Source organism: Candoia aspera, chromosome 3, assembly GCF_035149785.1.
Source record: "Candoia aspera isolate rCanAsp1 chromosome 3, rCanAsp1.hap2, whole genome shotgun sequence".
Taxonomy (NCBI): Eukaryota; Metazoa; Chordata; class Lepidosauria; order Squamata; family Boidae; genus Candoia; species Candoia aspera.
Genome location: NC_086155.1, coordinates 124,771,567 through 124,785,633, shown reverse-complemented (window position 1 = coordinate 124,785,633; position 14,067 = coordinate 124,771,567). Strand labels below are relative to the sequence as shown.

General features: G+C 36.1%; 1 protein-coding gene across 2 annotated transcripts in view; it reads left to right on the top strand.

The window, feature by feature from the left end:
- The window catches only part of RETREG1 (reticulophagy regulator 1), a 50,304-nt gene extending 39,242 nt beyond the window's left edge, over positions 1 to 11,062 (top strand). For both annotated transcript variants that reach the window (XM_063298760.1, XM_063298761.1), the window contains 5 exons: positions 861 to 945; positions 1,843 to 1,980; positions 2,291 to 2,355; positions 3,944 to 4,070; positions 4,795 to 11,062. In XM_063298760.1, coding sequence (XP_063154830.1) covers positions 861 to 945; positions 1,843 to 1,980; positions 2,291 to 2,355; positions 3,944 to 4,070; positions 4,795 to 5,291 — 912 coding nt within the window. In that variant the 3' untranslated portion in view covers positions 5,292 to 11,062. The remainder of the gene's footprint in view (positions 1 to 860; positions 946 to 1,842; positions 1,981 to 2,290; positions 2,356 to 3,943; positions 4,071 to 4,794) is intronic.
- The last annotated feature ends 3,005 nt before the right edge of the window (positions 11,063 to 14,067 follow it).

The window sequence follows — 14,067 nt, the reverse complement described above, 5'->3', positions numbered from 1 at the left end:
AATCTCTCTATAATGGGATGCCTGTATATGGACATTTCTAAAGGGAGTGTGTGCCTAAAGGGGGTACACAAAGGTATGGTTAAGTTAAAAATAGCAAGGAGTCACATAATCCCTAGTTTACCCCCCAACCGTACCTCATCAAGAATTATACATGTGCATGTATCTCATAATACTAGAGAATATCTGTAAAAATCAGGGCTAGTAGTCAGATGCCAGCCATAGACTTGGAGGACACAGTTCATACCTTCATAGCCAGTTTGGTCAAGTGGTTAAGGTGCTGGGCTAGAAACCAGGAGACTGTGAATTCTAGTCCTGCCTTAGGCATGAAAGCCAGCTGGGTGACCTTGGGCCAGTCACTCTCTCTCAGCCCAACTCACCTCACAGGGTTGTTGTTGTGGGAAAAACAGGAGGAAGGAGTATTAGATATGTTCGCTGCCTTGAGTTACTTATAAAAATAATAAAGGCAGGATATAAACAAGTAAGTAAGTAAATTTAAGAGCCATTGTTGTAACCTGTGGCATGACTTAGTGGCTAGAGCCACTAAGCAGAGGGTGAACTTTAGCAGCAGAAGATATCTTCTTTGATTATTCCTATTCCTACTTTTTGTGGAATAAAGGAAAAGAACAAAGCAAAATCCCTTTGTTCTTCCCTATGATTTCTGTTTTTCCCACCTACAGTATACAGTACAGATTGTGCTCCCTGTCTGTTCTCCCTGAAACTCTTCCAACTGTTTTAGGGAAAAAGTCATTCTGATGGAACATTCTACAGGTCCAGTCTCAGGACACATTAACAGTTTTATATGTTATAGGTACTGAATGTTTCAGATTGATCTAATAGACACTTCTCTTTTTAAAAAACAGTTTTGCCTTCTGGTCTGCAGCATATGCACATTCCTCACAGTCTTGGGAAGTTACATTCCTGGAATTGTACTCTCCTATCTTCTATGTAAGTTCTTTCAAATGCATAAGGAATCTGATCTGAAATTTCTTTGGTAGCATCGTAGATGCCCACTGCAACATATATAACCATATTCACACAGTATTCATAATTGCAACACGATGAGAGCTAAGGAAAATAAAATTACATTTTTTCCTTATTGTATTGTGACTGAAGTCCTGAGAAATAGAATAACTGTTGAAATTATTTGCGTAACATTTCTCATTGTAACAATCCAGAAGTCCTTTATAAAACAAATAGCAAAATAAAAACTATCTATTAAAAGGTTATTGACAAATTGAAGTACTTTTATTAAATTTTATTTCCTAACAAATAGATTGTGTTAATGCACTTCTAATGAGCGCATGTTCCACTAAACAATAGACCTAAATAGAAATGCATAGAATTCTACTGTTAGTGTTCAGGTGACTGCACATAATAATCATACCAGTAATTTGTGCAACAATTATGTCAGATGAAACTATTCCTGTGTTATAGCATTATTATTCCAGTTTTGCAGATTGAAACTGAAAATCAAAGCTTGCCAAAGGTCATTTAGAGTTTATAGTGGTCCTCTGGCCTCCATAGTATAGTAGCTGTCTAGTGTGAATGTAACCAAGTTTTCTGTTGAAAATCTGCAAATTGTTTTTATGTAACTTAACTGATATATGAAAGGTGAAAGGTCCCCTGTGCAAGCACCGAGTCATGTCTGACCCTTTGGGGGGATGCCGCTTTCGTGACGTTTTCTTGGCAGACTATAGCAGGGTGGTTTGCCATTGCCTTCCCCAACTGATATATAGTTATTTGCAATGTGTGTTTCAAAGCAATGTGGCTCAAAAATAAAACATTCTGCATGGTTCTTATAGGACTTTGTCATTTTATTTATATTTATCCTTTTCTTGACAGTGTTATGTGCCTTTTTATGTCCATTCTTCAAGTGCAATGAATTTGGGCAAAAGTTATATAGCAACATTAAGTCACATCTGCTGAAACTGAATTTTGGAATACGAGACTTTATCAACCAAAAGTTAAAAGACAGAGCTGGTAAGCAACTGGCAGTTTCAGCTTCCTTGATGGATATTAAAAAGATGTCACTTTATCCACTGATACATGCAAGTACAAAAATATTCTTAACAACTTTATGAGGGATAAAAGTAAAGCTTCAAAACCTAACTATGCACCAATGTAAAGATTATGCACCTGATCAGCTGATTTTAAATGCAAATTATGGCTGAAGAGCACAACTGAGTTGTAATGTATGCTTTTTTTAATCAGTGTGACTAATAATGAAGATAGAAATACTTGACTGGCAAAATAGGCAGAAAACCCTAACTGATAACAATCTTTTTTCCAGAAATGATCAAAACAAAGCCAAGTGAGGATGACAGTGAACTAGACGTATCAGCTTTATGTCCTAAGGTTGGTTGGTTCTTTTATCAGGGTTTGGTTTGGTTTTGCTTTGCTTTGTTTTATGATATTGAAGCACATGAACTTTTTATTTGTTTTCACAGAACAATTCCTGGTCCCTGTATGGTCACTTTCTCAGTTTTAAAAATTAGGTAGAATTCTAGAAAGGTTCAGATAATCTGAGCCTTTGCCTACTGGAAGGCAAACCCAGTGTGATTTCTTTTTTAAATATGCATAGCATTGCAGCATAAAAGAAATAGAGTTACATTTTCCCCTAAACCTCTTGATCTGAGAAAAAGAAAAAGTAGGCGTACTGTACCTACGTATATCAACATGAAATCCTTGTAAGTTTAGTTCTTCAGTCTCCAGAGAATGTATGTATCCTGTAGTCTCAGCAATCAGTATCAAAGTCTTAAGCAGACTTTAGAAAGTGTGAAATGGAATATCAGGGTTTCATGAGCCCATTACCCTTTTATCCACAGCATTCTGCCTCCATCTGAACTTCATGTATTCTGGTTAGCTTTTGCGTGGGAGGCACTGCTAATAATCTTGATTGATATAAACCATACATCTTGATGTATGAGGCCCTATGCAGATAGCTGATCAAATATACAAATAGCCTGCAATAGCTATTTGCAAATGTGAGAGGTTATTTCAATCCTGAGCCTTCACTGAATACCTGGGCAGATCTGAAAATTCCACGGTTCATGTGTTTATTGTATTTTTATACCACCCATCTCAAAATGACACTGGGTGGTTTACAAAAGATTTAAAACAATAACAGTTGAATATCAATTTTTAAAAAATACATTATAAAAATATAAATCTACAAATATAATAAAGGTTAGTTAATTGAATGTATTTGTGCACATTAATTCATTGAAAATCTGTTGAAACAAGTATTTAGATATATAGAAAGGGGAATTGAAACACCCAAAACATTTTGTGCTTTCCTATTTTCCCACTCCTATCTTTGAAAAGTTTCTCTTCCTAGCTTGATTGGAAAATTATTGGAATGTAGGTATAGCTCCATTGCCTAAATAAAGAAGCAGCTATTCACTCTATAATGACAAGACAGAGTTATGCTTATTGTGCTGAAATGGAAAGTGATAATGTGTACAGAAGCAATGTTTAGTCTTGTCAGGCTCCCTTTCTCTTGGTTTGCCTGCCATTAGAAGTTTCTACACGTGTTAGCTGGCTTCACTCATCCACCGCATTCCCAGAGAACCAACCTGTGTTAGCTTCACATTCCTTTGCCTCAGGCGTTTCAGCCAAGGACGCCCTGCTGCTGCTAAGGCACCTGGGTTGTTAATCACTCTAACAAACTGCCGAGATGGGAGGGGGGAACTCAGGAGTGAGAAAGAGCTTGTTTGAGAGACAGGGAGGAGGGATGAGATCAGAGGAGGGAAAGAATCACTTTGAAATGTCTTGGCGCCAAATGCTCACTTGGAGCTTTGATTACTATCCTGTGTTAATCAGATCCTTAATAAAGAATTCTTTAAGCTTTCTGATTGTCTGGATAATTTCTAAGTTAGGATCTTGGTACTGGGATCGTCACAAGTCTGCAGTATGTTTGACAGTTTGTTTTTTCAAAATACAGGTTAGCTCAGCAACTGCAGCCAAGGAGATGTCTGTATCAGACACTGATATCTCAGAGGTATCTTGGACGGACAATGGAACTTTTAATTTATCTGAGGGAAACACTCCACAGACAGACACATCCGATGGTACGTTCTATTTTGAACTCTTCTAGATTTTACTAAGTTGTTTTAGCTGTCTAAAGTAAAAAAAATCCTGATTCTCAAATACATGCTTAATATTTCTTGTAATTTAGATGTTGACTTCTAAATTTGAAAAAAAAGTTTTCATGCAAACTCCTTTAGGTTAAACAGTAATGGAAATATATATACACAAACCTGTCAGAATACAGACTGGCACAAAGACTGGCAAATCTGAAGAGTTAAACATAAACATGTTGGTTGCAATTTATATATATATATATATACACACACACACACACACACACATACATACATACATACATACATACAAACAAACTAATGGGCACTGGCTTTTCCAGACTAACTGTAAAATGGAATTTATTTTTTATGTTTAACTCTTCAGATTTGCCAGTCTTTGTGCCAGATGTCTTCCTTTCCTTTCCTTTCCTTTCCTCTTCTCAAACATTTGTGGTACTGCAGTCTCTATTCTGACAGGTAGATGTCCTATCCCATTAATAAACAATTTAATTCACTTTGAATCAAGCCTTTCTTTATTGGACAAGCCTTATATTTTCATTCTGAATATTGTTGAAACTGAACTTGTTTTTTGTTCCTTCCTTGTATGGAGAAATTTGTACAGCATCATACCTCAGAAAGAAAGTTTAAGGTTAAGGTTGCAATTGTGGTGATTTCTTATTTATAACAGCATTTCTTATTCACCATTCACTAGATTTTGATCGGCCAAGTGATCATGAGGAAGCTTTCGCAAAAGATCTTGCAGAATTTCCATCTGTAGAAAATGGTGCGGGAACAAATGATGATGATGATTCAAGCATTGGCTTGCCAGTTCAGCATGAGAGAGAAAAATATCATCCCCCAACGCCATTGGACCAGTATTACAGGCAGGATAAGGAGGGGCACTCTGCAGCAGGCCTTTCCTTGCCTTTGATCAATGACCAGGCCTTCAGCTTGGTGACAGCAATTGCTGGTGATGTTGTTACATCTGTGGTATCCGCAGCCATGAGAACACAGTTGCAATCTGTACAAGCAATCCCAAGCATAAGTGAAGAGGCAGACACAGAGGAAGGAGATGATTTTGAACTGCTTGACCAGTCAGAGCTTGAACAGATGGAAAGTGAACTGGTGCTTACCAAAAGCCAAAAGGCAGAACCACAGGAAAATAAGAAGTCTTCAGGCTTCCTCTCAAATCTGCTTGGTGGGCATTAATGTGGAAAGTGAAGCTGCTTAATAGTATATTGAAATAAGTACAGACAATGTGAAATGCAAGGAGAGAAATTATGAGCTGTAAGCTTTATCTATTATTCTAAATGTGCTGTAACATTCTTCATGCAGAGTGAACTAACGTGTTTTAGATCAGTTGATGCTGGTAGCTTTGTTTCTGATAGTGACGCCATAGAAATGAAAAATCTATCATGTTATATTAATTCACAGCAATTTAAGAGGCTACTTATACAAATGTAGCTCAGTTTTGGCTGTTGCCAAATCTTTGTCACCTTTAGCCTGTTTGTTCTTTCCCCCCCTCCCCCAAGCATTTAGGCAGCAATATTTCAGGGAAAGAAAATATCTGCAAAATTCAAGAAGCCATCATGTCCTATATGTGTCTCCTATGTAGCAGAATATGTAAACCTCCAGAGTAAACAAGAGTCTGAACACTTTTGCTGCTATCATTTCTAATATACTAATCCATACATTCTCTAATTGGATAGTCATACAAACAATGTATTACCTGTCTGAATCTTCAGGTACTCATATGGATTAGCTAGAGAAGGCAATACCTTTTCAAACTACATTAATTCTTACTGGCCTTGGAGTTAGGCAAATGTCCATATTCTCATGTACCATCTCTAACTTTGTACTTGGTCCCTATTACAACTACTTGTAGGACATACGTCTGTTGTGTGGAGGTGAATTTGGGTTGAGTAGGAATTGATTAGGAAAAAATTCAAAACAAATTGAATTGACAATTTTTTACTTTCAGTTCCATTAATTTTAAGTTGTTTAATGTTATATTTAATCAAAATATAAAATCCATACACATCTGATTTATTTAGTTCTGCAAGACTACTATTACAAAGGAAATAAAAATATTCCTGGCACATAAATATAAAATGCTGCTAATTTTAGGACATTGTACATCCTGTGGCTGACTCTGAGAAGAATCTTAAATTAGTAAATCTTCTATTAAGCATTATGTATTACCTTTAAAATTCATGGTAACATGAGTGCCTTAACAAGTTAACCAAATTTTAAAAATAAATATCCCACTAGTTTTACTACCATGTTGTAAGAAGCCAGCAGATTAAGGGACCATATCAGCTGCTCTGATTCATCTCCAACTTGTAGAGATATTTACTCTCATTCTAACCAGTAAATATAGTAATTTTGTGACCCCTTACAGTAAAGGTGCAGTTTAAAGAGAAGTTTATTTTCTTCCTCCTATGTTTATTGATGTAATGGTATATGGAATGACCTTGAGAGATGAGGGGAAGAGATGCTGCCTAGGGAACAATCAGATAAAATGGGGAGGAGCCCATAGCTGCATAATGGACAGAGAAAGAAACTTAGGAAGGATCTGCCCTAACTTATCAGATGGTAAAAAGAGACGGGACATTTGTACTTTCAGACTTGCAAGATTCTGTTAATGTAGCCTTACAATAAAGTAGAATTAGCTCATCTTGTTGTGTTTCCTGTCTGGTCAACTAGGAGGCTGACAGGTAGCCTGCAAGGTAAATGTTGCTTTGCAACATGCAAACCTGAGCAAAATGTTATGCTAGAAGTTCAATTCCAAGTCTTCTCCCTCCTACCTTCTCTAAAACATTCAGTAAAGTCCATATACTCAAGGCTAAACTAGTCCAGTGGCAGTTCTAACCCCAAAGCAGATTGGTCAACAATTTCTATACATCTTTACCAAATAAAGTGTTTCAGATATGGAAGTACAGAGAAATACTCAGTTGCAATAACTCAGAGTGAAAACAGGACATAGGGATTTAGAAAGTACTACAGATAATCCTTCCTTAATAACTGCCCATTTAGCAACCCTTTACACTGAAAAAATAACTTTATGACCAGTCCTCGCACTGCATCCCTGTGGTCACATGATGAGATTGGAGCATTACGCAGCTGGTAGCTATTTATGCCTGTCACAGTGTTTCATGGTGATGTGATCACCATTTCTGTGCTTCACAGCTGGCTCCCAACAAGCAGAGTGAGTGGAGAAACCAGCAGTAAAATTGCAAGTTGCAGTCACATGATGTCTTGCTTAACAACTGTGGTTGATTCACTTAACGACCACAGCAGAAATTATGTTGTAAGTCCGTCGCAGTCACATGTCTTGCTTAATGACCATGTTGCTTAGTGACAGAGTTGCCGGTCCCAATTGTGGTTGTTAAGCAAGGACTACCTATACACAGTTTAACTTATCATGTAATGTCAGTTCTGCTTTTTATTATTCAGGATGTTCCACTCACTTTTTTAACATGGAGTAACATAAATGAAAGTGGTTTTAGACTGAGCAAAAGATGGGTGTCATCACATAATCCTAAGCATGTTTACTCCAAAGTAAATAGGGTACTGCGCAGCATTAGAAGAGGTGCTATAGAAAGCAATCCTCTTAGAAACTTTGAGGCAGCCACATCCCCCAGAAGCTTCAGCATACTTGGCTTTCCTATGTCATCTCCATGTGCATCTATAGCTACTTTGTTTTACTGGCAGTCCCAGTGGAAGTGTTGTCTGTACATGGATATTCAGGCAACCTGGGGAAAACCTTCAAAACAGTTGTGTTAAGTCTTTTGTGTATAGTTGCCTCAAAGTTTGAGGGGTGCTTTGCTCAAATCAATGTGTTTTGCGAAGGGTCCTTTTCAAATTCTTTGCACAGTCCTAAAAGTAAATCCCCTTAAGACATACTTACAATCTCTTTCTAAGGAGAACATCTGGTTTCAACAAAATCAATGTTCTGTGAGCTTGGTCTAATACTAGGCTGACAGCTGACAGTTCTCACCAATCAAATATATGTTTGTATAGTTCTAGCTTTGATACTGCTGGGCAGTTTCATCATTTAAAATATAAAATAGAAGACTTCCACTGTATAGAATGCAAGCTCATTAAATTATGCTTCCTTTTTATAATAAAGTTAATGGAATCTTACCATTAAATGTGTAATGCTATAATCCAAAACACATAGGAAACACATAGGAGTAAGTGGGATTTACTTCTAAGGAAACATGCTGCAGATCTAAAGAGCAGGGAGGTGGCTGTTGTAAGTTAAACTAATAAGAGAATCTTCCTAATTCTATTAATTGTGCTGTGAACTGTAATTGTGTGCACTTTATTATTTTCTTTAAATAAATGTTTCAGGGATTTTCAAATGTCAGATACAGAGGTACGGTTTTAGGAATGAAGTTCCATCACTGAGAACAGCTGAAGGGTCTACTTAAGACTTCTTGTAAGCAATTCTCTTTCTGGTTTTCAGGTAAACAGTTATAATCCCATATTTTGAGTTACCTACCTGGGCATCCCAAAAACATTTGTGTAGTTGCACTGATTTCCTTATTGTCCAGTAATTTATACTGAAAAAAAATAATGGATTGGAACCTTTATATCTTTGGGTTTATTTTTGAACATACAGGATAAAGATCTATTTGTGGCACTCCCAAAGGTCTGAGCATGCTAAAAAAAAATTTCATCTTAGTTTGTTGTTGTTGTCATTGTTAAATAAAAAATTCCAGTTACCAAGCCTCAAAATAAGTTTAATAAATAGAAATGCTCTTCAGTTAAAAAGTGGCTTGGCTTATGGCATATTTGACAAATCTGAGCCTTCCATAAACCAGAGTGATTTGTGTGTTTTTTTTCAATTCTGGCTGTGCTTATAGTCAGTGAATATACTGATTCCCCACTGATTTAAGATATAGTAATCTTTCCACCACTAGCTTATTGAGGAGAGAACTTAAAAAAAACGTTTCAAGCTGTACCAATATTTCAGTATGAATACTTCAGATTTTTGGATATCTGTCATTGCAGGGGCATATAATGATATATAATCACATTAGCTTTATTCTTTTGAAAGAACAGAAACAAGACCAGAAGTAGCCAATTCAAGCTTAATAGGCAAAACTTTAGAAAAGTAGAGTGATTACAGCTTATAAATGATAAAGAAGCTAACTCCACAAATGGCAGGTCTAAGCAAAAGATGCTGCAGTGCAGAACTATTTTAGTATGCAAGAATTGGGTAATATTTCTCTTTATTTCAAAAAAGGTATTTGTGGCATAAGGTGTGTCCATCACAAAATCCTCCCCTTCCACAAGCCTTTTTTAATACTCATTTGCATTGTGCTTGACTTACTGGGGAGAACTTTCTGAGCATGCATCTCCTCTTGAGCCATGCATCATTATAAAGACACTTGAGCATAACCTTAAGTGTAGCAGCTTCACAGTTTTGCCTGTAGCCTGAAGCTTGTTTAACTCCTCCTGAATTATATCCAAGAGTGTTCAAATTGTAATCAAGAATGGTATCTTGGACTTTCACAGCAAAATGGATAAATAACAAAGGGTAAATTGCAAAGCATATTTTCTTGGAAATAAGAATCTTCACAGTGAAATATTCTGTGTAAACAGGTTAAAATCCTAAACCTACTTTCTTGGAAGTATAAATTACATTGAAACCAATGAGTGTGAACCAACAGAGTGTTCCAGAGTGGGTGGCCATAAGAAGTTTAATAAGTAAATAATGAACAACATTACTAAAATGTTTTTAAGAAACAAACATAAAGGCTTGAATATATTTCCAACAAGTGGAAAGCTGAGAATGGCAGTTTTCAAATGATACTTGCAATATTCTGCTTGGATGCCCCTTGTCTTCTGTCCTGTTTAACAGCTTTATTCCTCCTCTTTTTTTTATGCCAATGGAAGTGCAAAGGCACAAAACATCCTATAATACCTTCCAAATAATGTAATAATATTGGTTTACAGGTAATGATTGGCTATTACATAATGTCTTGCAGTATAGCTGTTGTGGTAGATGGCTTCCATATTTCTGGTGATAGAGCACTAATGTTATGTCGTAAGCCTAAAACAATTTTATGTAAGCATATTTTGTTACAGAAATGCATCATATCTAAAAAGAATCATACAAAAAATCCTAGTTCTGAGTAATATCAGAATTTTAAATAGAAATTAATGTCTGTGGCATTCATATTACTAGTTCTGCCCAACATTTCCCATTGTTCCCATCAACTAACTATTCAACCACAACTCTTAGGCTGCAGTTTAGTTAGAATATTCTAAAATTTCAACCAAAATGTAACTTTTGAGATCTAACTATACATAAGATTGGACTGTGACCTTTTCCCCCAGACCTCTCAATTCAAGGAACTGCTCCTGTTCTCAAAGAAGTAAAACAAAATAATTATTCACAAAGATTGTCATGTTCAATAGAACCATTAAAAATAACGCCCATGAAGCCATTTTTTACCCCTGGATATCAGTGCTCTAATTGGAATGTTATTTAAATTCTGGATCACAAGTTACCCAATACTATAAAATACATAGAAATATTTTCAAAACACACAAAGTTGGAATATGTGGAGGTACATTATAGTTAGGTTACTATGAGAACGAGTGTCTATTTTATGCTCTTGACTTTTTGTATAAAAACTAATATTATTTTCATGTTTGCACAAACTTGATTTTATTAGAAAAGCAGTGCAGTTTTTAGGCACTCTCTAGCCAAATAACCAGAAACAGGATTTTTTAAAAAGAAGTCTTAATTTATTTTAAGTATTTTGCAGCACTTTAGCATGATTATGATTTAATAAACATGAATTGATGGTTATGAAAATGGTTTGAACTGTTTAATGTCTGTTTTATTTTTGTTAGAAACTACATGTTAATATTTAACTCATTGCCATCTTTATTTTGATTTTTTAATCTGTATGAACCACTGTAATCTTGAGGGACATATTAAATAAAATATTTAATCTTTATGCTACATAATAATTTCAGATATTATCAAGTGAGCAATTTTTGGTTTCACTCTTCATGTATCCTTTGAGTACTGAATGGACACAACTGTGGAATTTAGGAAAAATATTTTTTAAAAGGAATCTTATAATCTGTGTATTAAGAAAATAAGTATTTATTAGAGAATCATAAATAAGAATTTGGATTATAAAGAAAAACTGACTTTTAAAGTATTGATTCAAAATCTAATACGTAATTATAAGGCAGCAGAAAGACACCTGGTAGCTATACTTCTCATCCAATTAAAATAAAATGTGAGGGAAATAACAAGGTACAGAGTTATGTTAACTGTTTCGTTTTATGTAATTAATTTCTATAACCTGTTCACATGTAAAATATCCCGGTGGCTTTCAATACGACATTATTAAAAAAACACTTATAAGCTAAAAATAGGCAATGAGGAAAGCTGAAATAACTTAGAAAGTTAACTTTGTGGCAACTCCCTAAAGCTAGTGTTGGCACCTTTGTGCTGTCCAGATGTTTGGGATTATAACTTCCATAATACATGACTCTATTTTGTATATAGATTGGGGAAGATGGGCAGTAATTAAATTTGAAAATAAATAAAATTGTTTTGGTAGACAATATTGCTCCCAAAACTTGGGCTAAAAATTCTCTGCAAAATATCCTGTAGCTTTTTCTTTGCAAAATATATTTAAAGGAACAGTCCGAATTTAATTTTGTACACTGACTATGTACAAATATAACTCACATTTTTTCCCAGTTGGGGCTGCAGAGAATTTTTTTTAAAAAAGAGATCCATAATGGATAGAAACAATTTATGGGGTAGGATGGCAAAGATGCAGAACAGGTAGTATGCAAAATGCATGTAACAAATGAGGAAACCTGTAGATACTGTACATTTATGCAAGCTTCTAGACAGATGTTTCAACTGTACCTTATATACCAATATTGTTTAATCTGCTATTAGCATTTGTCTGAATGCAACCCTTGTATTAACTGGGTTGAGAAATATAGACCTGCGCATTAAGTTCACTATGTCTCTTCACACCTAATAGTTGCATTCAGTTGTACAGCATGTGTACTTTGCTTTCATGATCAAAAACTCAAACCACAGAAACACACCAATTCGAAACCAAGTCATGAACAGGAAATTGACTATTGGGGTATTCTTGTTGGGGCAAACCCCCTCTCAATTGCATTTTTATTAGGTAGGATTCCAAATACTTCTCTAAATACAGTGTACTGATGTCACAGTCGCATGTTTGAGAAAATGAATTATAATAATCATTGCAAAATGATATGCTAGAATTCATCAGGAAATATTACATCTTCTATGGACAGAGGCACACAAGGGTGTAGTGTCTTAATTGAAGTCCTGCCCCTTTAGTAGGTGTGTTAATATCACACAAATATACAAAAGAGGGCTTTAGTTAGAACACCCCACCTGCCTTCTTCCAGATTTTGCCCCCTCTGTGAGGTTGCCCATGCCTTGGTTATAGAGTTCAGGGTTTCTTATCAAATTGTGCATACTACATTTTGTAACATACTAGCCTGCTGCTTTCTTTAGCATCAATTTCTAAAGTAATTGTCTCCCTCTCACTTTTTCCGTTTTTCTGCTCATATGTCTTTTTCATAAGGAAAAAAACAATATTAGCCAACCTTAGCGAGTGACACCAGGAAAAAAAATTGGATTTAATTTACAGTTAAATTGGGGGGGGGGGGAGAGAGATTCAATCTAATATGAATATTCCCAGTCATTTATTTAATAACTTTACCCTTCTATCACTTTAAACTTTACAAGCTGGTAACAGTTGTAGAAGTGTGCTGTACTCAAGGCTTTTGAGGTCCACATGCAGCTCCCAGCATCAAGTTGGGCTCTTGTATTCTTACGAACAGACTTACTTGTTTCAGTTACCTATTTAGGACTTGAATTTAAATCATTTAGAGTTAGGGCTAAGCAGTGAGGTGGCTCAGTTTGCTGATGCTGCAAAACTGTTCAGGGTGTAAAAATTAAACAGGGATTGCCGGGAGCTCAAAAGCAATCTCTCCAAACTGGATGAATATGCTTCAAACTGCCAAATGCAGTTCAATATAAACAAGTATAAAGTGATGCTTTATTTATTTATTTGTTCAATTTATATAGCCGCCCATCTCACCTACATGACTCTAGGCAGCTCACGCAGTTAATAAAACAAATACAAATAACCAAAAAAACCCATTAAAATCCAATTAAAACAACTAAAATGATAAAACATAATCCATGGGAGAATGCAGTCCATACATTACAAACAATGCAAGCATTTTGCAGGCTCCGTATGTCCCCTGGATCCCCAAGCACGATGCAAAGCCATGTCTTCAGGACCTTGCAGAAAGCCAGTGATGTTGGCATACACACACACATACAAAATCCTTATAGATTAATTAGCTCTAATATGGCAGTGACTGACCAGGAAAAGAATCTTACAGTCACAGCAGGCAGCTTGATTAAAATGTTAACCCAGCATGCAGCTGCTTAGGACAGATAATGCCATATTTGAAATCATTGGGAGAGAATAGAACTGCAAAAATAATAATGCCTTTATAAAAATCTCTGGTGAGAGCACTCTTTGAGTATTATGTACCCACCTTAAGAAGGATATGATACAACTAGAAAAGATATGAAAAAGAACTATTAAAATTATTAGGGGCCTGCAGCAGGTCCCATATAAGAGAAGACTGCAGCAGCTGAGGTTTTTCAGCTTGGAAAGAAGGAGGGGTAAGAGGAGACATGGTAGAATTCTTGTTTATTCATTCAGTCGCTTCCGACTCTTCGTGACTTCATGGACCAGCCCACGCCAGAGCTTCCTGTCGGTCGTCAACACCCCCAGCTCCCCCAGGGACGAGTCCGTCACCTCTAGAATATCATCCATCCACCTTGCCCTTGGTCGGCCTTCTTCCTTTTGCCTTCCACTCTCCCTAGCATCAGCATCTTCTCCAGGGTGTCCTGTCTTTTCATTAGGTGGCC